This window comes from Notolabrus celidotus, chromosome 13 (genome assembly GCF_009762535.1).
Source record: "Notolabrus celidotus isolate fNotCel1 chromosome 13, fNotCel1.pri, whole genome shotgun sequence".
Lineage (NCBI taxonomy): Eukaryota > Metazoa > Chordata > Actinopteri > Labriformes > Labridae > Notolabrus > Notolabrus celidotus.
Window position 1 is genome coordinate 20625525 of NC_048284.1, and position 24877 is coordinate 20650401.

General features: G+C 41.6%; 2 protein-coding genes across 2 annotated transcripts in view; one reads left to right on the plus strand and one right to left on the minus strand.

Annotated features, from left to right (window-relative positions):
- The window catches only part of tmem244 (transmembrane protein 244), a 98801-nt gene that overhangs the window by 61455 nt on the left and 12469 nt on the right, over positions 1 to 24877 (plus strand). The gene's annotated exons all lie outside the window — the stretch shown is intronic.
- On the minus strand, positions 1131 to 24643 carry tmem200a (transmembrane protein 200A). Its single transcript, XM_034699667.1, has 5 exons — positions 23953 to 24643; positions 4907 to 5041; positions 4315 to 4604; positions 3530 to 3693; positions 1131 to 2568 (listed from the first exon to the last, which is right to left on the minus strand). Exons 2-5 carry the CDS (start codon positions 5032 to 5034, stop codon positions 1477 to 1479), a joined length of 1674 nt encoding a protein of 557 aa, XP_034555558.1. The 5' UTR covers positions 5035 to 5041; positions 23953 to 24643; the 3' UTR covers positions 1131 to 1476.

Below are 24877 nucleotides of genomic sequence, written 5' to 3' on the forward strand. Positions count from 1 at the left end.
TGATGCGGAAAGGACTGCATTAGCATGTTGTTATAAGTGTACTGACTAGGGATGGGCATATCTGGACTAAATTCTATTCAATAGTCACTGATATCTATTTGATAATTATTTGAAGGTAGCATGTTAGTGTGTGGTATCAGACACAGCCTCAATTTAAGGGTTTCACAATTGATGCCTTGTTAAGGCACAGCAGGATTCTGAAATGCTTAAGGACTTTCAATTTGAAATAAAAAAAATACAGAGGTTATATAAACAAGGCCTTGTCCTGACAGATTACCTATTGTTCTGAATGAATCTGAATAATAACAGTGAATTAGAAATAAGGGCCTGGCTCTAAATACAAGCCTTCTTCAAATAAAGGCCTGGTACTTACTGAAGCTCAGGTTGATTAAAGTCACTATTTGGGTAAATACAGTTATTGTTTTTGTCTGTGAAGGTTCTCAGCCATCCAGGTCATGGTAATTCAAAGCTTGATCCATAAGGCAACTGGACTGGTAGAAGTTCTTGAAGATGTTTCACCTCGCCTCCGAAAGGCTTCTTCAGTTCTGGCCAGACTGGGGAAGACCTAAAAAATATAAGCCTCTAACAGTCGTGGGTGTGTCAAGGTAGTCTACTCCTACTTAGGACCCTATTGTGATGACCTGGACACACCCACAACTGTTAGAGGCTTATATTTTCTAGGTCTTCCCCAGTCTGGTCAGAACTGAAGAAGCATTTCGGAGGCGAGGTGTAACATCTTCATGAATTTCTACCAGTCCAGTTGCCTTACGGATCAAGCTTTGGAGCGATTGTTTTTGTCAATTATCAACGACAGTCTCCATGTACAACCTTATTACACACTTTGTTTTATAGGTTCCCTCTGAATAAAGATCATTACTATGACTAATATGGTCTTTGAACCCATTCTGATATTAAACCACACATGCCTCTTGCTCAGGTTTTCCCTAGACCTTGTTATAAATCATTTAACTTTGCTTCTCTATCACCCCCTCAGAAAGAAACTTGCCTGAAGTGCTGCTGGTGTGTCCTTGATTTCACCGGCAGCTGCTGGAGTGAAACCTTGTGACTGTTTTAGAAAAGCAATTTTCAAAACCTGTTATAATGAAACGGCATCGATCTCGAGCAGCGTCTGAGGGTTGAGATCCTGTTCAAACTTTATTAGAACTATGTTTGTACAAAGCAGATGGATGATGTGATGTGATTTATTTTGTAGCGACTCCTGTAGGAAACTAGTCTTTCTCACCTCCCTACATGGAGGTTAAAGGTCAGGGTTGGCTAAAAACAGCCCATCTAGATGTAGTGCTGCATATTGTGTCTTTCTTACAGCAAAACAAAGTCCAAAACTGGAGTTCAGAAAAGTCTTTGAAAGCACATTTGAGTGTTTCTGGCACAAGAGTGGAGCTGTTAAACTTACTTCCCCCCTGACACACATTTATGGAACAGAAATTGAGTGTCTTTAACCTTTAGTTCAGTGCTTCAGAATCGGGTCTCTGAGCTGCCCCTCTTCAGGGTGCTGCTGTTAAACTCATCATGCTCAAAGCTCAGATTATTATGTGACCTTGATATCATCAGCAGCTTCTCCCGCTTGCTGAAGTCCCTCCTCCCAGTCGCATCGAGAAGCCGCTCCCCTTGCTCCTCCCTGTCTTCTAGCCGCGTGTAGCCTTTACTGCTGCCACGGTTTCCGCTGTTACTTCGGCTGCTATTACTACGATCAAGCCGTGGCCAGCTGGGGTGCTTCCGCTGCTCCGGGTTCACACTGAGCATGCTCGGTCTACGCTCCAGGTCCAGAGATTTTGAGTGGCTGCTGAGCATGTGCAGAGAGGAGTTGGATCCAAAGTCAGTCCTTGCTGCTCCTGGGGAGAGCCAGCAGCCTGAGGGAGCAGGGGAGAGGGACATGGAGGAGACAGAGGAGCAGTGGGAGGAAGAGGACGCAGAGTTACTCCTGTGGAGGCCTGGAGGTTTGGAGGCCTTGGCAACAGATGCTACAGGAACCACCAGAGACTCCATTGAGCTCAGAGGCTGTGACCTCTCTCCGTCTCTCCTGTCGCCTACTCTGTCCTCCTCGGTAATCGCCTCCATCTCCGGCTCGTCAATGACGCAGTTGTTGAGTTTAATGACAGGGAGTGTGAAGGCAGAGATAGAGGAGGAGACGATAGAGCGAGCATGATGTCCCCCTTTTTCCCCGTCTCCGTCCATAGACCACTGGTGCCGCATGGAATCAGAGTGAACCAACCCGAGTCCCGGGCCGTAAAAGGGCCGGTCCTTGTAGAGTGGCGCCAGCAGCCCAGCAAAACTACAATCCAACTTAGCCTGTGACCTATTATAGTGAAACTCCTCGTCTCCTAACAGCACTTCCTCCTCCTCTGTGGAGCCTCCAACCCCTCCAGCAACACTTCCAGCCCGGGAAGAGAAAGCAAGGAGGGAGTTGCTGGCGAACCGTGATGCGTTATCAGCTCCAAAGCCGTCTCTTGAATATGTGCTGTTTCTGTGATGGTGTTGTTTTTGCTCCTTCTGCCTGAGGCGATGGATGTCAATGACGGTAGAGTACATGTCTCTCATATGGATTATCTAGAGCAGAGGAGAAAAGTATTAGCGGAGGTAGGAGTCGTGTTTACCTTTGGATTACTTCAGTGAGTGATCAATGTTTCATTTTATTACACAGCTGGGTCAAATACTCCACTCTGAGATCTGCTATGTCTTTGAGTACACTATTTTGGGTAACAGATGGTTCTCATCCAGCCTCATCCCAAGGTCATGTCATACAGTACAAATGAAATGGTCTGTTCTTTGCAGCAACAGTCTGCTATCAAGAAATAACAACGGTCTGCAATGAAATACTGCCAGTCAGTGACCAATCAGAATCAAGTGCTTGACATAGCAGTGTAATAAACGCAGTATAACAAACAGTGAGCAGGTTTTTAAAGCTGAATGTAACCCAAACACAATTATGCAGGACCACGATACAAAGTAACAACAATTCATCATCCAACAACATTATCCCCGATATAACATGTACTTCAAAGTTTCTTAATTTGTGTGTTCTGAATTTCGTGACCTTGGTAAACACGATTCACCTGAAAGTGGAGATGGAAGGAGGATGGGAAGTGTAATTGAATCAAGGAGGGGAACAAGAGGGCATAAGAGCAGAGGAAATGTGATCAGAGGAAAATTGCAGAGATAAGACTGGCTGGAGGTTGGCAGAAATATGATTTGCATGTTCGTTATGTCGGGATGATGAATAAAGATGTCTGGCAGCAGCTTGCATGCCCCTCGTTTTTTTAGAGAGAGTGGAGGAAGAACAGAAATGAGAATACGGGGTTTGGAAAGTGATATGAACTATTTATTCTTTAGACTTCCACGTTAGTTTTTGTAAAATTGAAATACTTGTTGGAAATGTTCTTATGTAACTATACCAGCACCCTGTTCTGAAAAATGATTGTTTTAAACCCTGCAGACATTACACTTTTATCAAGTTCCTGTGTTTTGGAAACTCATTTTTGATTTCTTCAATTGCTGGATTCAACCCTACCTTAGTTTCTCTGTCTCTGTTTTCATGAAGAATGGCATTAGCACATATAAAGATGAAAATCCCAATGCCCATAGTGAAGGGTCCGAACATCTTCATCCTCTCAGAGTGACGATGCTGCTCCAGGAATCGTGTCAGAGCGCCCCCTGTCTGCTTGGATGGTGTATCTACATAATAAAAACACAGAGCATGTAAAGAGTGAAGTTGACTGCCAATTTCAGATATTTCTAGAAAAGAAATAACAGTTCATCAAGTGTGTAGAAAATCCCCCCTCCTCTTCAGCTCTCCCTGTGACAATTCCCCCCTCCTTTCTGGCTCTCCCTGGCCTGTTCACCTGCTGCATGAGTGGGAGGAGCTCCAGAGCTCATAAAGGACAGCCAGCTCACCTGTGTGAGCCCTTTTGTGAGAACAATCCAGCTGGCTGCTGGTTGTATCTCCCACATCTTCACGACTGAGCAACTGTGTCATTGAGCTGTGAGTGTGTAGTGTCTTAGTTTGCCTTATTTACAATTGTTAAGTTTGTTGGAAGTAATAACTATCATTATTTATGTACCTTTGTTTGATCATTTCCAACAGACGAAACCAGTTGAAACAGTCATAATAAATATTCCTAGGACTGGAAGCTCGTCTCATCGTCATCTGTCCTTGCAGACAGCCCATTGAGTTGGTCAATCCACATTACAGTAGCATCCTTACCCAAACTATATTTTTCAAAGTGTTTTATGAAAGAATGTAAGATGACTTTCCAATGGAATAAAGTAAAACATATTGTCCTTTAGTGTACTAACCTTGAACATGGCTAGCGTTGGTGTTAGCCACATTCTCATCCGTGACCGCCATATTGGCTCCATTTTCTTCCCCTGATGCAGATGTTTTCACTCCTCCAGCAGTTGCCGTCTTCGATTCTCCTCCGATGGGAGGTTTGGGCATGGGTTCACTGTGTGGCCAGTAACCCAGTGTGGCCATCCCAATCCCTATGGCCAGGATGACTAGTCCCAATAGGAGGAAAAACCCAGAGGCAGAGTAGAGCCGGAGCCTACCTCGTACCACCACCACATCAGTGCGCCGTTTCCGCTTCCTAACAAAGTATTCAAGAAAACAGAAATGAAATTAGGAGCTTTACTCAGTGTCAAAGAGCTTTATGTATAAAATACCACTTAAAAATACAGAGTGCAAAAGGGTTGATGTTGACCTCAAGATCTAGCAAACACTATATTCTTTGTGAGCAGTCTGTGCTCACTTTTGTAACATCAAAATAGTTTTGCTCATGAATCATAGAGAGATTAAACTCCATCTGTTTTTTATATTTAGTGGAAAGCATCAAGAATCTTTGTATTAATCCTTCTTTCATTCTGTTTTCTATTGTCTCTAATGAATCACCTTGGGGCGGCCTCAGTCCCAAGGTTCCCCAGGCCTGGGGATGTTGGTATGGGCCGGTGCTGAGAGCGGGCAGAGTCCTGGCGTTTTAGCTTGGCCAAGCCTGTTAGCACACCTGCTGCTGCAGTCATTCTTTACCTGCAGACACACATGCAGACATATTTAAGTAATTAATTGGACATGCACTTTATGTTCAGCATCTGCTCTGTGTGCGCTTGCACTGCCAAGTCACTAAACTACCTCTGTTTCCCAGCAGTTTGTTTCCAGTTTGTTTGCACTTTTGGATGGATTCAGGAGGAAAAGCTCTCCGACAGCTTCAGACATCAGTATGGCAGAAGAGCTCATTTGCACATAAACTGATATTTCCAACAATATGTTTGAGCAGGGCAGGGAGGCACATGTATTTCAACATTGCCAAAGTTTCTTAGACACTTTGTACATAGGGGGTGTAAGAGGCTAAATATTCAGAGTGCAGCATCACTCACAGATGTGCAGATTTACCAGGGATCACAACTCTATTTGTCTCAATTTACACAGACATATCATCTCATGTACAGCTGTGACTTTTGAAAAACTGCTTCTTCTTTTTTGGCGCAGTTTCACAGGAAGAGTGTGTCAGAAGTCAGCATCCTGTCATGTGGGAGAAAGGGCTGTTTACAGTTCAACATTGATAAAGATGCGAGCACAGGAAAATGTACACACAGTGTATAACATCTCCTCTATTTACTCATGATGTTTTTTGTTGTCTGCTGTTGGCCCCCAGGGCTACATTGGTGGGGTGTGCATGTGTGTGCAGACTGCACATAGTCATACATTTACCCCTGCTGAGTGTTTGTTTACTGAGGTTTTCCTGTGAGTATGAGGGAGAAACTCAGGAAACAAGATGATGAGAGATATAGGAATAGAAAGCAAACAGGCAGAGAAGCAAACACACATGGCTTGTTTTGTAAAATCTTGAATAGGTTGTTTTTATACGTCACTGATATAAAACTGGAAATATAATGAAGCTATTCCGACATTATATTCCAATGAATCATAGTCTCTGCTCACCAGCTGCTCGGATATCTATTAATAGTTATTAAGATGAAGAGGGCTTAAACAAAGACAGGCTTCTCTCAGGAGCCTCATTTATGTTTAAATGCCTGTTAATCTGTGCTGAAATGACATTAGCATTGTCCTGTTAGGCACTTAGAGGATTAAAATGACTGTGTTTGATGGTAAAAAAAAAAAGCAGGTTTAATGTTTGAATCTAGTGTCTGGTCTCCTTCATCAGATTAATTTCCACCAGAATTAAATTAATCTGTGAGTCAGAACCATACAGTAGAATAATGAGAAAAACAGCTGTGAAGCAACAGTGTATTGAAATGTATCATCCTGTTATACATCATTGTCTGGCTCTCTCCAACACTAAACTCACTCCTGGCCCAAAGCACAATTCTCAGCCCTGTTTTTTTGTCTTCAACAACCAAAGGTTGCTGCCATAAGTCTTTAGAAACTATGAATTTTAAGTATGGGACTCATGGAAAAAAAGCCACAGCTCTTTCTTTTAAATGAAAAATGAGAAAGATATTGGGCTAGGGGGATTTCGCTCTTAAAATACTGCCCATAATACACATTTAACAGCTTCTTAACTTGTGGTTAGAATGGGATTGCAATTGAAAAGTGATGTATTAGTTTCAGTTAGAAGCAAAATTCTGATGCATTATGTGACAATCAATTATTACCTGTCCTAACTGTCAGACTAATCGACTGACTGTGTTTAATACTTGATTCTGATTGATCCCCAGAACGACAGGTATTAAATCTGAATAGCAAGAGTGACACCAAGACCAACCAGATCACACATGTCAACTTAATTGGCGTAAGTCGAAGTTTATGATTTCACCTCTTTCTGTTCACAATGTGGGAAAACCGTTTCCACCAGCGTTGGTAGACAACATGGAGGATATTTATAATACTCTCTTTTTATTTGAAGAGCACAAACATTTAGATTTGTGGTAAATGGCTGAGAATTAAAAAAAAGCAGAGAAGACAAGAGGAGGAAAACCACGCAGAAACTAGAGAAACACAAAGAAGCTGACTGAAAGAGACATCTATCAAATTAATGAAAACAGAGACAAAGCAACATAAACCACAACACTGTTACTGCCCTGGTAGTGTCAGGACAGGACTGGACGAATCAGAAGGAAATGCAAGCGGAAAGATGAGTTCATACAGGTGCTGCTGTTATTTTCTGCATCTGATAGAGTGAGCCAAGGCCCAGATGTGAAGCGGAGGGGTCTTGTCTTATCATTTCAGGATTCTTTTACATAACCACCTGCTCACTATACACTACACCTTTCTTTAAATGTGACAGCGGCCTGAGGAAACTGTGTATATGAAGGAGAGACTTTGTAGTGACCAGCCATAGAAGAACGCCACATCAGGTGTTTTGCATATATTTGAATAATTAAAGACAACTTGATACAAAAACAGGTATTTTTTTGTAACACATGCCCAACAGAGAAATGTTGAAAGAACACAAGATGAAGCTGATATGCACTCCTTAATATTTTTAGCTACTTGTAATTTTTCCTCTGCAGATGAGTAATGTCTTAGTATTTAATGCATAACTAATGTAACTTTTAATAATTTCTTCAAAAAGGATAACTAATGAGTCTTTTTTTTATAATGGGGATATATTTAAAAGGTTCTCCTGCTCATATAAATGTGCAGCTTGAACAGCACCCTCATGAATGTGATGGTTGATATTGACCATAATTACCAGGCTGTTAAATACTTGATTCATCAAATAACAATGGTGATTAAATCTTCACTTAAATCAACAAGATGAGCAATGATTTGGACAAACTGATCACACACTTCATATCAAATCAATCGGCAGAGAGGAGCCTGGCCTATCTCACCTCTGCCTGTTGACACTGTGGCAAAAAAAGTTAGTTTCTTGACAGGGTGAGCATGACCCCAATGCTTTTGCTCATGCTGTGGGGATTCCAGTTTGAATGCTCACTAAACATTGCCCTTCACATTAACATATGTTAGAGGTAGCTCAAGTGTGAAAACGTGTAGCATGCTACTCATTTGGCGTGAAGCAGGTTTAGACCTTTTTTACCAGGAAAACTGAAATGTATGATTTGTGCTCATTTGTTTTGCTTTATTAGGAATGTGTGTCACATCATGTCTTTTCCATTTCTTCACTCAGCAAACAGAAAAAACCTGGCTGTTTGCTGTGACATCAGGATTGGCTCAGAAGGGTAATATTAATTAAAGTGTGTTTATTTGGTAAACAGAGTGCGTAAGAGGATGAAATAGATTTAGCATGGGAACAGGAACCCACACATGACCTTTCTCTTTCTGTTTTTAAAATGATCTCGTCTTAATGGCCTCCACCTCTATCTCCCCCGCTCTCTCTATTTCTCTGTGCCTCTCCAGCTCCATCTCACAATCTTTAAATCTCTCGCTCTGTCTTTCTCACCCCCAGTCTGTGGGCTAATGCATTCTGGTTGTGACCCTGAATAATTTTATCCTGCCTTCACTCGCTTTTCAAGCTTTTTTTATCCTCATATCTCCCTGTTTGTCCTTCTCCTCCGCCTTCCCTTCTTCTTTTCAGATCTATTTTTAATCTGTCTCTAATTTTAATTTTCTTTTATTTGGTCACTCTCCTCTCTCCCGCTTCCTACCCCGCTTTTCTTCCACATATTTCAGAGCAATAAAACCTTCTTTAGGATTCAGAGCGAGACAAAGCTTTTAGTAATCAAAGTCAGTGTGAATCACACACCCGACCAGACGTCCTCTCCTCCCACCCTCTTTTCTCCCGCTCACTTCTTAATGTATTTTTTATGTCAATCATCCTTTTCAGTAATACTGCTGTAGGAAAGTGCTCGACCACAGATGGTGAATCACACAAGGACAAACACAACCAGCCACTTTTTCTCGGGTTTTCTCCGCGCTCCCTCTAGCTCTCCCTCTCGCTCTCCCTCTGGCTGCTCTGTATGCGTCAAACAGGAACCCACACAATGTTTGAGAGCAGGGGGAGAGATTTCCTCCGTTTACTGTGAGAGATAGATGGGGGATGGAGACAGAGGAGACAATAAAATGAGAAAAAAAGATGACAGAGAGGGATATCGAAGTGGTAATTTACATCAATGCACCTTCCAGGGTGCGACACTGAGTCATGACCAGAAACTGAAAGCTGAACCTGTAAAAACAACAGTATAAACAAAGTGGTGGAGAGGACAGAAAAGGGATAGAAAAGCCTCAAAGCGAACGAGATGAGAGTGCTTCCCCTGTCAGAAAACAGACGCAGAAAAGAAGCCAAGTGCATCCATAGTTTTAACAAGACTGGAGCAAAGAAAAAACAGTCAGTGAAAACAAAAGTCTACGCACCAGCAGTTCTAATGAGAAAGCACTCAAGCTCTGAGACAACAAGGCTTTCTACTTTGGAGAACTTGTCAGACCTGTGCAGTGACCACATGAAATGACATGTTGATATTCAGTGACACTGCTCAACATTCAATCAGTAGGTCTGTGCAGGCAGGGTGGTGTCCAGAACTTTTGGACTGTGGTGGCCCACTCTGTCCCAGTGTTAAGTAGAGAAGGCAAATAGTAATGTGTGCACACATGTTTAAATTACATTTATTTCCTGTATCTGTCACATTGGGGAAAAACTGAGGAGCATTTAATAAAGATTTAATAATAAAAGAACAAAAGGTACAAACCAACTTACTAAAATGTCCAAGAAACTGAATTTAAAAGAAAACACTGGGACAATGAAACACTAGGAACACAAGGAAGACTTCGGTGGCGTGTCCACTGGCGCCGTTTTTGCACTTGGAGCGTGCATTACCTCAGATTCAGAGCGCTTATCACCAGCTTATCGACCAAGTCACTTCCAGTTAGGTCTGTTTTCAAATGCTCCGTATGCTTCATACATGCTGTCATTTAACGTAATTTTAACATGAAACTGTAAAAAAGATTGATAGAAATCATGTAAGAGCATCAGCAGCAGCTTTAAACCAGGAAATTATATCTAAAAAATGAGTGTGACTTTTCTCCTCCGCACGGATCTTTGCCATTGTTTTGACAAAGATGATTACAGAAGTCCCGCCCCTTCTTGATTCTGATTGGTTGGTGATCAAGAAGTGACATTGATGAGTGCGGCGGTGTTCCAAAAGTTGAACTGTTTTCAACTGAGAGCGCTCAGAGCGCTGCAACAAAAATCAGCTGATGCTGAGAGCGTTTTTTTTACGCTGAGAGCGCTGAGCGCTGAAAATGCTGAACAATAGAGTTTGAATAGGAAACCGGTGCTGCCAGCACCAAAAACGCCGGCAGTGGACACGCCCCCTTACTCACAGAACACAAGAAAGACGTAAACAACACAGGTGTGGAACACGTGGGCACAGGTGAAGCAAGTCAGGTTAATCAAAAAGGAGGGAAACACACAAGGGCAGGGACCTAAACTGAAAACACGGGATCAAAAACTACAAAATAAAACAGGAAACACGAGACAAGACTGAGATACACAAGAAAATACAACAAGAGATGGATCACTAAACACACAAGGGAGACAAATGATAACTAATACTCGGAAAAAAAGGAAAAAAAAACTAAACTAAACATCAACTCATGACCGTATCCGTCTAAACTAATCAACACAAAGGTATCAAACAGCTGCAACATTCATACATAAATGGCAACATATAAAAATCTTCAAAGCTAAATACTTGGCAAGATGATGCATCTCTAAAAGTCAAAGTGAAACGCCAAAGAAGGAGAATGTGCAACACTGAAATATGACAAAACCATCTTTGGAAGAGAGTGCATTGTTGTTGTTGTTTGAACATAAGTCCCACCTCTCACTGGGCCTATAGCCAATCATTAGCCCTTCGCATGTTCACAGCTCAAGAGCCGATATTTATTCCCTTTGACACATCAGCTTCAATTAAAATGTCACTGAGACGTGATCGTGGGACCAAATCGTCAAATCTTGATCAACTATTGAAATCCAGCAATAAAACAGAATTTAAAAATGAATCGTTTGATGGCACCTTGAGTAGCCAATCAGAGTTCAGGGGTTCAATGACACCCATGCCACCCCCCCGTGAACACCCCTAGACAGGATGCAAACATCTTCTGCTGCATTCACAACATATAAAGAGCTCCTCCTGTGGGAGTGTGCGTTATTTTTGCTTTGTCTTTTGTCCGTGAACTTATCGCAGTGATCACACACAGACTGCATGAATATTAATTACTTTTTTTCCCACCTCAAATCAGATAAAACTTATAAATAATGCCACATCCTCTGCTCCATTTTCTCTCTCGCTGCCTGCCTTAATGAGCAGTTTTCCAAATTAGTGTTTAATGAATTATAAATTAGCCTCCATGTGATCACCTTAATACTCTAATGACTAAAACTGCTTCTGCTGTGTAACTGCACTGGAGGAAAATGATGAAACAGTTAAACGTAGCACACATTTGAAGGAGCAGATTTATTCTGTGACTGGAGACGTCTTTAGCATTCAGAGTGACTCTTTACAGGAGTTCCTTTTTAGAAACATCACATGAAGCGAGCAGAGATTCCCCCTCTTTGCACTGTAACACCTCCGCTGTGATTTCCTCTGGATGTGGTGTCTCTTTGAGAGAAATGATGCTTTTATAGCATGATAACGACAAGATACCTATCTATAGGCGGTGTCATGTGATGCATTGTCCCTATAGCAACTACTTGTGCTGCTGCTAGATGACCCGTTACTATAGCAACTGCCAGATGTGTGCACAGGAATGTCAGGTGTATCATTAACACAGTATCTTAACAATTAAGGGGCGTTCCTCCGGTGTGTGTTTTTTGTATGTCTCAGTTTTTATGAGGAGACATCAGGTAAAGACAGTCCTTAAAGTAACGTCACACGGTTGACCTCTACGTTAAATTTAGAGAGGTGTCACTGAGGGGGGAGGGGTGAAGGGATCAGAATGTGGGGGAAGCAGGAGTGGGATTGATATGGGGTTGGCAGACAGAGACGACGGAAAGGAGAAGAGCAGAGAAGGTGAGAATTTGGCTTGAATAAGTGTTTGCAGAAAACAAAACCTCACAATTTATGCACCTTCTTTGTACTCTCCAAATGAACGCGTTAGCTCTGTGTTCAGGGTGTTAATTACATCTTTTTTTCTGCTACTTGTGCCAAAGTTCCTCTGCTGTGTTGTGAAGAGAAAATGACAGAGAATGCGCATGAGGAAAGGGACAAGGACAAGTGGCAAGAAGAGGATCTGTAAGGTAGTGCTAGAAGAGGAAGTATGAGAGAAATCAGGACCAGAGGAAAACAGCCGGAGGGGGGAGACAGGGAGAGGAGGTGCTTTTCACTTTTCACACTCTAGAAAGTAGCTGAAAAAAGTGAGACTCCGATGACTCAGTTCAGTGAAATGTATGCTGACATTTTATGGAGAAAGGCCTCTAACATCGATGAAAATGTAGGAAGGAGGAGTTAGGAAAGGCAAGATAAATAGGGGGCATAATAAGGAGAGACATATTTGCACCCTTATGTCGTCCGTTACAGTAACATTGAATCATGTGTTCTCCTTTGGGTTACAAACTTCTCTGTTAAGGTTAACTGAGGCCAGAGAGCTCTAATTACAGTAGCAGGGGAAGGATAGATAAACCCCCTTGCTGCTGCTGCTGTTAAGGTCAGCAACCATTAAATCATGGATCTGGGAGTCAAACACAGAAGACCACTCTCAAAGCCACATGTTTAAGCTACTATTAGACTCTGTAGAATTTTAGATGTAGACTTTCTTTCTTTATTTGGCTTTGAGTTGAGCAGTTTGCTTTCTGCTCCAATGCAAAGACTGTTGGCGATTACCTGCGTGAGAAAGTGTGAAGTGAAAAGCATTCAATCTTTACATAACCTACTCTTGACACTGCTTTCAACCTGAAATGTAGAAATAAAGAGATTGTCAAGCGTTTTGATGCCCGGGTCAAGCTTAAGTACTTCACTTCAGAGTACGCCTACACCACTGACAAGCACAATACAACAGACAGAGTTCAGGTTATATTAGTGGAAAAGAACATGTTCATATATTGATTTTATTTGACAAGGACTGAATTAGAGTAATGTTTGACATTTATTTCCTTTTAAGTAAAACCTCTAAAAACATCTCACTAATTCATTAGAGCTGCTTTATCTGCCACATCAAGAGAAGTAATACAAATGTTGGTGTAGTATAGTACTGAGCAGAGCATTACAAGTAGTATAATGGAATTTACTGTTGTATATGAGCCGTAGGTTTTCTGTGTTAATCTAAAGTTCAATTTAAAGCTTGATTGGTAGACAGATTGGCCAATATAAGCAGGTATGGAACTCATTTGGGAGTCTCATAAAGGCAATAATCTGTCATGGATTTTTTTTGGATGGAACTTAAGATCCAGAGAACAATGCGTGGGGTGATTCAGAAATCATGTCAAACTTTGTCCAGCAGAATGAGCACCATTGTTTGCAGTTTACAGTATATATTCTTTAATATGCCTTATGGATATATGACATTTTCTTTGTCTTTTGTATGGATTTTACTTAATTAAATGCGCCACTAATCTGTAAAGCGAGGGTATAACTGTCATGACTGAGGCCAGCAGTCACTCACAACTACAGTGCCAAGGGGATGAAAGATGGAGAGACACAGTGATGGTTTTGTCAATTGTGGCTCAAAAGTAGGACAAGTTATTGAACAACTAAGTGGAAGTTATGTTACTGACTCTAAGATAAGAGTTACATAGGCTGTATAAAATATCGACGCAGGATCCGTGACGTCATCCATCTGTTTCTGAAGCGCTGTTTTGAGGCCAATCGTCGGCAACAGCCATATTGCTGCTGTCAAGGGATTGTGACGTAAAGAGGCAGGCTTTGAGCCTCCTAGCCAACAGCTACAGTGTTCCCGCCGGTCAATCGAGTCAGCTGTGCCTCTCATTGGAAGACTCATAATCTAAATATCTTCGAAATTGCCGCGTTATAAAAAAATTCATCCGCCGTACAGTGTGTGCCGATTGAGAAATGAGCTATCCAGACTACACTCGTCTTTTGTACCAGGCTGTAAACATGTTTATTTCTGCTGTAAAGATCGTCTTTTTTGAATTGGTGTGTATGTGGTTTCCGGTACTTCCAGAGCCAGCCTCAATCGGATCTTCGATGAACTGCAGTTTTTAACACTTCCGCATTGGACTCATATTTTCAGACTGGAGGTTTCCGCTTGGATAGTTATCATCAAACTCAAAACAAATTTTGCCAAATTAAAATGTTGTGAATTGTTCCCATCTAAACACGGTAAAAAAAATCCCTTACTGGTTGGGCTTTTGTAGAAGAGTATGTTATATGATAATATTTCCCCGTATTGCAGACTATATAACATTATACAGAAAGAGAATAGAGGACCCATTACTTGAAGATGTTTTTTAATGTCTGTGTTAATGTGGCCTATACTGCTGTTTTTGCCTTTTCCAGCCCATTAAACACAAACTGTGTACACTTTGTCACATTAGTCAGTTAATCACTATCAAATAGGTTCTCTGAGGAAATTTAGTCACAACAAGAGGCAGTTTAAGGAGATCCTTTTATAATGGGCTCCAAAAAGCCCTAAAACCATCAACTTTTAATGGAGAAAGTTAACAACATCCTTTAAAATGTGTTTCTTTTTCAGGTTTCTGGGTTTTATTTTTCAGACAAAATAGCTCAAAAATGTGATGCTTTTGCCAGCAGTCTTTTTTTTTTGGTTACATAAACACACTAATGTGGAGGATTAGTCAAAGTCATTCTTTTGTAATTACATTACCAGTCAATGATAACACAACTTAGATAAACACAAACTCTTCCTGTGAGGGATTATCTTTCAACCAATGCGAAACGTTGATATAACCAGCTGACACTTGAAACCACTCCCAGCAGGATCCTTCACCTTCACGGCTGTTTGTAACAATAAATCTATATTGAAGACATGAGATGATGTGTGACAAAGCTTGGACATGGAATCCTAATTTACTTTTTTGACCCCTGATGTAAAATTCTGAGAGGTCAGCGTCAGCTGCAGAGGAGTCACCCGACAGTGTCTTGATCAAACAAACAAGACAATCTTGATAACTGCTGTCCCACTGATTCCTCCTCTCAAGCTGAATGATTCTTTTTACTCGCATCATGTAACAGCCAGGAGCTACATCTCAATGCATGCAGAGGTTGGTGCTTTTATCCCCCACAGATCCCAGTCCCCTGTATCCAACCACCCTAACATACGAAAAAAAGGAGTGGGTATAAATCCTTATCCCTTCCTCTCTTGTGAGCACAACACATATTTCAGGAGAGGCCAGTATGGCTGCATTTTCAGCCGAAAATTACAAACTCAAATGGGGTTCACGTGCCAGCCTGCAAGATTCCTGCATGAGGATGTAAAGAGCCAAACATGCAGACAAAAATTGCATGTATTGCATATCATCTTTTACGAGTGGTTGCACAGCACTTCTGCTCACACATGCAATACTTCAGTCTGTGTGGGAAAACCATGTTTTGAGCGCCTGATAGTTCCCTCTGAGCCTAGTGCTCTTCTGCTTGTGGAACTTTCACCTGCTTATGCGCCAGTAGTTTTTCAGTTTCATCAGGGCACTAGGGCAGGCACTGTCACATGGTATCCCTGAATATGACTGGCTATAGTGACAAAGCAAACCTCTTCTATGATGAGACGCTGTCAGGCTCTGACTACACGTGTTTATTTGCCAGGTTATCACACTACTAAGCTGAAAAACTCACTTAATCCAGTCTTTGAGCAATCGGTCTTATAAAATAAGCTTCATGGAACAGCTTAGGAAGGCGGCAATGTTGAAAGTACAGTAGGGAAAGACTGCCTGGTCAACATCGAGCAAGACAGCAGGCATGGTCAAGCTTGGTTTATACAATAGACTGCATAAAATATGGACATACTGTAGTATCCGTGACATCACCCATCTGTTCCTGAGCACTGTTCTGAAGCCAATCGACGGCAGCAGTCATATTGGAAATGCGGAAGTCAACCAGGCAGAGTGTGACATAAAGGGGCAGAGTTTGAGCCTCCTAGCCAACAGCTATGTGTTCCCGTCCGGGAGTCACGTCAGTCATGTCCTTATTTTGGAAAAAACTTGTAATCTTAATATCTTCTGAACCGTTGTGTTAGAAAAAAATTCAGCCCCCGTACAGCGTGTGCCGATAGAGAGATTAGCTACATAGAGCCAAGTGTTTTTTTGAACCAGGCTGTAAACATGTTTATTAATGCTGTAAAGATCGTCTTTTTTGAATTGGTGTCTATGTGGTTTCCAGTGTTTCTGCAGCCAGCCTCAAGTGGATTCTCGATGAATTGCAGTTTATAACACTTCCGCATGGGCTTCATAGTTTGAGACCGGAGGTTGCCGCTTGGTTTATACTTCTGCATTGACCCTACAGCAGCAGTGGCCAACGCGTACATGAGCACCATATACTTGTGCATCAATGTGTCCGTGTCCCTCGGCAATACTCTGCCGTAATGATTGAGGGCAATGTGGCCTCTCTGATAGTTGGGTGGCCTGTTTCCGGCACCGCTATATTTTCTGTTCACTTTTTCACAGAGATTCTGAACATGTTATGTTCATTTAGAGCTGATACATGTTGCTGTTTATCATACAGCAATGATTACAGGGAAGATTAGAGAGGGGTCTTGGAAGAGCTGAAATGCACGGCCGATGTACGGCCATGCATCGATGGACAATTGGGACTTGAAACAGTCACCACTGCAATAACAACAACTCTGATATGACATGAATCTGCCATTAGCCCACATGAGGATGTGAGAAACTATGAAGGGAGTCATATGAGGCTACTATAACACCCTAACAAATGCAACATAGCACACAGGAAAGTGAGCTCAGCCACCACACACCCACGCAGTCTTGAGGAGAGTCTACTCTGGCAGGAAAAAAACACACCTGTGTAGTTGGATCTGGGCTGTTCCGGAGCTTTTATGATACAGCAGAGAGAAAACGGCTCTTTTAAAAACTTGCATTTATCATATTCCCGGTGTCGAGCAGTTACATAATGTTCAAAGTCGTGTTTTCTCGCTTGACATTGATTTGAACTGAACCGCAGAATCAAGTGAAATTAAAATATGATACCTGTGAGTTTGCTTTGTGGCTGACTCTGGCTCCAGAGAAATCAGACCTCTACATGAACCTGATACAGCATCCTGACTGAAGTTCTTGCAATGCAGATTTTTAAAGAACAAGACTCCAAGCTCTTGTTTTTTTATTAAAAGGTGCAAGTTTTGTTTGATCACAGGTCCCCTGGCTATCAGAGAGACGATGATGAAAGGAGTTCTGCGAAAGAGGAATGGGAGTATCAGGAATGAGCAACAGATAAACAGATAGTGAGCGTGTGTTTGTGCATTACTTCACTCCTACAGAGTCTCGGTCAGGGGTGAGTCATCTGTCTGGAGAATATGTCACTCTGTGTTTTCACGCTGACCTTTCAGCAACACATTTTCTGATGCGAGCACTCGGGTGTTAAATTCTTCACCATCTTGTTTGTTTTTTATCCCCTCATTATTCTGATGATACATACTGAGCTTTTTTTTCTTAAGTCTAGCATCCTTCACGCCTCCTGCGATCAATCCGGCCTTACTCAACCAAATTAAGTTTTGAATTGAATCATCGGGTGCTCATGCCACGCCTGTGTGAGTGTGTGTGTATGTGTGTGTGTTTACTGGAGTGAGCCCCCTGTTGATTCTAACAAAATGACTCACTCTATCTTACCGCAGTCCCTGTTTTTGAGGAAGTCACCCACACTCATCCTGGAACATTAGCTATCTTATCTCCATCTACCCTGCAGATTTGGTACCCAAGCTTGGGTCCATGATTGGATTCAGCATCCTATTTGTTGCTTTAGTCCCATTTAGAGCAAATGTCTATTCACTATTCTAGATAAAAAATGTAGAATCAGCACATACTGTACCATAGATTCTGGGTTTTCAATAAGGGAAGTGCTCTGGTTACCATTTGCAATATGTTTCTAATTCAATTAGTATTGACCAATCACATATCGGCAGGCGTAGATGTATGCAGGGACACGGTTTGCTGTTCTGATATTCTTGATCTCCTTTCAACAGGAGCCATTTAAAAGTTGTTTCCTCTTTTCTTAAGAGTGAAAAATAAAAAGGGGGTGAGACAAGACCCCTCCACTTTAGGCCAGGATCTTGTTTGCTCTATCAGGATTGTAATTTGCATACCCACCCCCACTTTACATCATCCCTCATAGAAATTACAAGAAAGGGACGCTGTTGGGCTCGTGGTCCTCGGCCCCCATATACCATGGCTACAGTCCTTGTTGCAGAGGTCGCCAGTTCGACTCCCAGCCGTGACCATTTGCTGCATGTCTCCCCCACTCTCTACACCCTGTTTCATGTGTATCTTCAGTTGTCCTATCAAAAAAGGTGAAAAAGCCCAAAAATATAACTTAAAAAAAAATCATAAGTAAAATCTTGTGGTAAGCCAGTGTTAAGGCTGATTTATACTTCTGCATTGCCCCTACACACACAGCAGGGATTCAGAGCGTGTTATGTTAATCTACAGCTGATACATGTTGCTGTTTATCATTCAGACATGATTACAGGGAAGACTAGAGATGAGGAGATTAAATACACGGCCGATGTGCGCCCGATGAGCTGGGATCCTGGAAGTGCTGCAAATTCAGCAAGCCGCTGAGCGGACCAATCACAGGGCTTGCGGTCTGCGTCGATTCTACCCGTAGTTACATGTTGGAGGAGGTGCACGTCAGCTACGTGCATAGGCCTCTGCGTAGGTATGGGAGCTACGCGGACCTCCGGGTGTAGGCTACGCCGTCGATTCGACGCAGAAGTATAAATCAGGCTTTACTGTGCAACTTAGTAATAACAAAATGAGACCCCAGAAATAGATGAACAGAGGATGTAATCAACCAAGAAATGACAGCATCCAATGACAGCCATATCTGGAACACACTGTTCTTTTTCAAGTTACTAAGTAGACCGTAAACTCTACAGCGCTTGAAAAAGAAAGTCTTTGTGGAAAGCCTTTTATCGCTAACCTCTGGTTATACTGGAATTCCCGAAACGTTCACTGTTACTCCCAGAGGCGAAATCATCATCCGACCATAGCTGATATGTTCAGAGATTTTCCATAAACTCATAATTTTTTTATGGTTTGGCCTTACAAAACATCCTCTGTGGACACAGTAATTCTGTCATAAATTGAAGTCTTTCTTCAAATAGGGTCTCAGGGATTGTATCTATTTATCAGTGAGTGGTTTGCAAGCTTTCACATCTCTCTGGGAGCAACAAAGTGAAGGAACTGCTGACCTAGGGGGGATTCAACCAGGATTATCCATTTAGAGGTTATCTGTGTAGGAGGATTAGCTCATACGTCCCCTGACTTCTTAATGATTTCTAAATTAAAGTCTGATAATTTCTGTGAAAACAATTGGCAGCGACACGTTCCTCTATGAGCCATTTGGCTCGAAGACTTTCTCTCGTTCTTCAAACAGCTCTCAAGGTGAGAGTTACCCCTCATTCACCAACATTCAGCAGAGACAGAGTATCTGTGCTGAAAGAAGACTCCACTATTGAAGATTTTGGCGTCTTGTATCATAAATGAGATGTTTGACCTTCACTGTATACGGTTAGACACTAGAAAGCTGTTTTTACCTGTTACATTCCTGTGTTCAAGTTCAACCTTCATGTTTAAAAGGTTTTTGTTCTACAAAACTAGATGAAAATTATGATCCAGTTTTTAACTTTAATTGTGGCCTTCATGATCAAAAAAGGGCCAATGAGCCAGAGATTTCCAGTCCTATAAACAGGCTACAGAATCAGCACACAAACCCAAAAAACACATGCAACGAAACATTGTTGTGTATCCAGTTACTACAACAGAAAGGCTCCAGGCCTGTGGGAAGAGTGCGTGAGTGGAACAGCTTTGTTATTGACAAGAGAGAGAGAGAGAGATAGAGAGTTAAACGGGCACTGTATTAGATAAATTTAATGTTTATTAGATCACAAAACCCAAGACACCTGGAGTGTTGTGAAGGTTGAACCTCACTACTGCGCAACAAAATAACTTCATTATAGTGAAAGAACTGCAAGCGGCATCCTCTGGTGTTGCAAAATGAATCAAATGCAGAGGTGCAAAAAAAGCTGTAGTTCCTCGAGTGTCCGCTTGAGGCTGGCGGTAAAAGCTGAGGAATCTCTCCTAAAGAGTAACTTAACCCACACACCACTTTATTTAAGCACGTCTCGATCCTGATATTTGAGTACAAAGTATTTAAATTCCTCATATTGTTTTAGATATGTGCATAGTAGGGTTGCAAAATTCCGTGAATTTTTAAAGTTGGAAACTTTACATGGGAATTAACGGGAATAAACCAGGAATTTACTAAATTGAAAGTTGGCTCTTAATAGAGAACTTAAATAATAGTTGGGGAAAATATGTTTTAGCATAATCCTGACTAAAACAACCAGATTTCATGCAAGAAGATGCTTTTTTATTTGCATGTTGAATGGGACTTTGTTGAAGGAAGAGCGGCTCTTTTCATTTAACATTTTGAATGGGACTTTGTTGGGATGGCATTTTTGTTCATTTTTGAATGGGTTGGGTCGGGGGGGATGAGTAATATTTAACTCAACATTCATGTTTTTGTTCTTCAATGAAATAGTTGATTTTTCAATAAAATACTTAACACTTAATACATTTCTACTTACAAATAAATCTGTTTTAATTGTATTATTTTTGGATGGATGTCTGCTGATAACAAAACAAATATCTATGCTTGGATATGATACCTTTCCATTAAATTACCCTGAATTCCCAGTTATTTCCCAGGAGGAGAGATTCCAATTTGGAATATTTCCAAAATTCCCCAGCTTAATTTCCCATGGAAACCTTCCAGAAATTTTCCACCCCTTTGCGACCCTAGTGCATAGCAGGTGCCATCTAAAGTTTGAAGACGGCTACTGCTGTATAATTTTTCAATTGGCTGATCTGGTGGCTGGTGACGTATGCGGTGCAAGCTTTCTTTATAAAACCCTATAAAACTTCAACACCTTGCAAACTTTGTGGAGTCAAGTGGAGCAAAATTGTACGGAATGTTGTTAGCTGTAATTTTAGTGATTTAGTAGTTAGATTGCTCTGTTAGCATAGGTTGTTTTAGTGTTGATTTTAGTCTTTAACTCGTAGTGTATCAAGTAAGGGTCGGCACTGTTATTTCCCCAACTTCAATAGCACTTCCTCTATTAGAAAGACACTGGGTGCAGCTCTTTCCCTCTCAGGACTGTAGAAAATTAGTCTGTGTCGCTCTGAAATAAGCTTCATCAACATATGTAGCAGGCAGGCCAACAGCAGCTAACTCAGTGAGCTACTATTAATAAACAATCACTTCACCCGCTCACTGCTTCAAGCACATTCACTAACCCGGAAACAGGCTGGTGACATTTTGTCATGTAAATTCAATATTATTTTGTTAGCTTGCAAACTAATTAGTTAGCTTTTTGACATCCTCACTGGGGTAATACGATGACGTGAACTTTGACTCACAACGATGCCAACTTGCCACAGATAATCCTGCATTATTTCAGGCAGAACAGCAGATGGCAATATTTCCTCATTAGAAAACTTTCTCCATTGATTTGTCTGTTGAGTCAGAGAGACTGAGGGGAATGACACATAGAGTTTTACTGATATTGAAAAAGATCCAGAGCTATGGGAAACATTCTCGGCTTAAGCCCTGTTAGTCACCACACACTTCTCACTTCTTTCTAGGCTATTCCAAAGTTAGTAGCAGTCAGCATTTCCAATGTGGCAACCACCATTTTTGGGGCTTCATAACACCTCTTTAAGATTCAGTGGGTGATGTCATTGAGTTTACACCCATGTTTTATACAGTTAATAAAAAACAAGCACGTCTTCATAAATTGAGTCTCTTTTTAAGGTTAAACTGTCTCTGCCAAGTTTACTGCTGTTAGCTAGTTAGCTCTGTAGGACCTTGCCATTCTATATCGGATTGTGGTACCTTTGGTCTAATGTGCAGCAAAGCTGATGTCATCCACGAGAGTTATATGGATACGTATTTAAAGTAATGTATGGACTTGTGTTTGTTATTATGTGTATTGCTTGTGTGTATAGTATGTGTGTAGGACTGCTGTTGCGAACCAAATTGCCCCTTGGGGACAATAAAGATTTTCTAATCTCATCTAATCTAATCTAATCTAATCTAATCAGTTAGCAGCTAGTGGTACTGTAAACTCGCTATACCCTGTCTTAGAGTTTTAACATGAATGCCTTTGTACCATAAATAATAACAATGGTTTCCATGGTGTGGTGTATAAAAGGATAAGCACAGTAAGTAGAAGTTATATGTGCTCATTTAGGTGCTGTGTGGAGTCACCATGTTGTTGCATGTCAATGCCGCTAGAGGGTGACGCTGTATTTTGGGGGACTCTTTAATAAGTGGGAGCTCTCTACTGAGACATGTTGATTTGCCCCAGTTAGAGTCAGAGTTCAATAAAGAAGCCATGTGAGAGAACTTGCCACGCTGTCGTCTTTCAGCTGAGGAATATGAAATCCCAATTTTATCTGTTTAAGACACAACACATGGGATGCTGGTTGACAAAGATATAGCTAGCACTGGAGAGGGTGAACAACTCTACTCATCGAGGAGCTGTGTGTACAGTCTTTAACATTATACTTCTCCAAAAGGAAACAATTGTAGCATGTTTTCACTTGTTAGCAATTGTAAACCAAAGAATGTATAAGAAGATGAACAGCACAACTCCTCTACAGTCAGATCACTTCTACACATGACCACACATGGTTCCAACACATATAGCCAGCACAATATGTCAGCGCTAAGCGGCAACCTCCGGTCTAAATATTTGAGTCCAATGCCGAAGTGCTAAAAACTGCAGTTCATCAAGGATCCGCTTGAGGCTGGCTCCGGAAGTACCGGAAACCACATACACACCAATCCAAAAAAGATGATCTTTACAGCAGAAATAAACATGTTTACAGCCTGGTACAAAAGACGAGTGTAGTCTGGATAGCTCATTTCTCAATTGGCACACACTGTACAGGGGGTGAATTTTTTTCTAATGCGGCAATTTCAAAGATATTGAGATAAGAGTCTTCCAATGAGAGGCACAGCTGACTTGATTGACAGGCGGGAACACTGTAGCTGTTGGCTAGGAGGCTCAAAGCCTGCCCTCTTTATCTCACACTGGCTTGACTGGCCTCAAAGCAGCGCTTCAGAAACAGATAGGTGATGTCACGGATACTACGTCCATATTTTATACAGTCTATGGTTCCAACACATACAGCCAGCACAATATGTCAGCGCCCATTGTGGCGGTATTTTGGACTCACTTTTTCATTATAGGAGGAGATGGAGGCATGTCATCCATATGTATACAGTCAGTACTGTAAACTTACACAAGTGAGACGGGGAAAATTTAATTGTTTAAGAATAAAGTAAGAGACACTTGTGTCCTTGATTGATTCAGTTTCTGTTTGTCCACTGAGACAGAAGGAGTGAAGCAATAGACACAGAATATCCATGGCAGCTTTAATGTATGGAAACATCTCTGGATGAGTTCTTAAAATATTTTTTGGAGGGTTTGACTGAAAAGATTATTGTGTTTCTAATGGTGGCCTTATTCATGATGGAGAAATAAAGCACGTTGCCTTAGAGAGAACTTAGTAACTAAAACGTTTCACAATTAACTGACCATCGTCCCAAATCAATCTTAAAAAAGTATGGACACAGACACACAAAGAAAACAAATGCTGAGATAAATATAAAAGTTGAACCTGTTCAATAGAGAGATGGTAAAAAACTTAAAACACCATGTTAAACTCCTGCTCATCAAATATTGAATAAACATCATTATTTATGGATGAAAATAAAGAGAGAGGCTGTCACTGTGTCAGCTCGGATTGTTTCACCGAGAGTGTTTGAAGAGTTTGATGGAGTTCAGAGACATAACTTACTGCTTACCTTCGCAGAAAGCCGACTTTTCACTGTCACTGTGCCATTAGGCATGCAGGGGGATTAGGCGGTAACCCGGGGAGAGAGAAAAAGCCATCTTCCACTTTGAAGGCTACTTCCACTGAGATGCCATGCCGGAGAAAATTAAGATGACAAGAGACAGCTCAGCTCCCGTGCAGAGCTTTGCAACAACAACACAGTCTCTACTCACAACAGAGATCCTTAATGGAGTCGATGTAATAGCATTACTACAGTTATTTGGGATCAAATTGGCACTCAAAGTGTCAAATTGATGACTTCAGTAAGAGTGGAGCTCGTCTTTATGCCATTTGGAGAGTATACGCGCTCAGGATGATGACGGCTGTAAAACGCGCTCCACATGAGGGGAAATCCTTCAACACATTGCGCTTTTGTGAGTCGTAAACGCTGTAGTTGTAACTCTCAACCTTGATTTATTCCTTGTTTCGCTGGAAAAAAAACACGCTGCTGTGATCTCCCCCGTGGATGTAATGCGTAAAACTCGATTTCCTGATATTAGTTCCCAAAAACTTGATTCTCCTTCAAAAGGTAGTCAAAGAACATCTCAGCAGGAAGTTGGTTTCTTAGAAGAAAAAGGTAAGTAGTGAAAAGCGAAAGACAGCGTGTTTTTTCAGTCTTCTTTGCCGGAGAGAGAGCTAGGCAGCTCCATCCAACTCCTCCAAAGCGCTTCTGCGCTTGTGGGAATGTGAGAAGCTTTCACCGAGATGTGTGTATGTGTGTGTGTGTGAGAGAGAGAGATAGGGAGAGAGAGAGAGACTGAGAAACAGGGAGAGAGAGAGAGATGGGGGTGAATGGCTTGTATGAGCTAAGGGACGATGTGTGCATGCGTGTTTATGGAAGGAAAAGAGGCACTGTGCCATGCTTTTCTTGCGTGTGCAGGGCGCAGACGATAAGA

What these genes read in the sequence shown, in the direction of transcription:
- tmem200a (XM_034699667.1), bottom strand. Translation starts at nt 5,034, where the DNA reads ATGACTGCAGCAGCAGGTGTGCTAACAGGCTTGGCCAAGCTAAAACGC. An exon ending in CAACGCTAGCCATGTTCAAG is followed by an intron (nt 3,694 to 4,314) that starts GTTAGTACACTA and finishes TTTATTATGTAG; the next exon opens with ATACACCATCCAAGCAGACA. An exon ending in ACAGAGACAGAGAAACTAAG is followed by an intron (nt 2,569 to 3,529) that starts GTAGGGTTGAAT and finishes CCTCTGCTCTAG; the next exon opens with ATAATCCATATGAGAGACAT.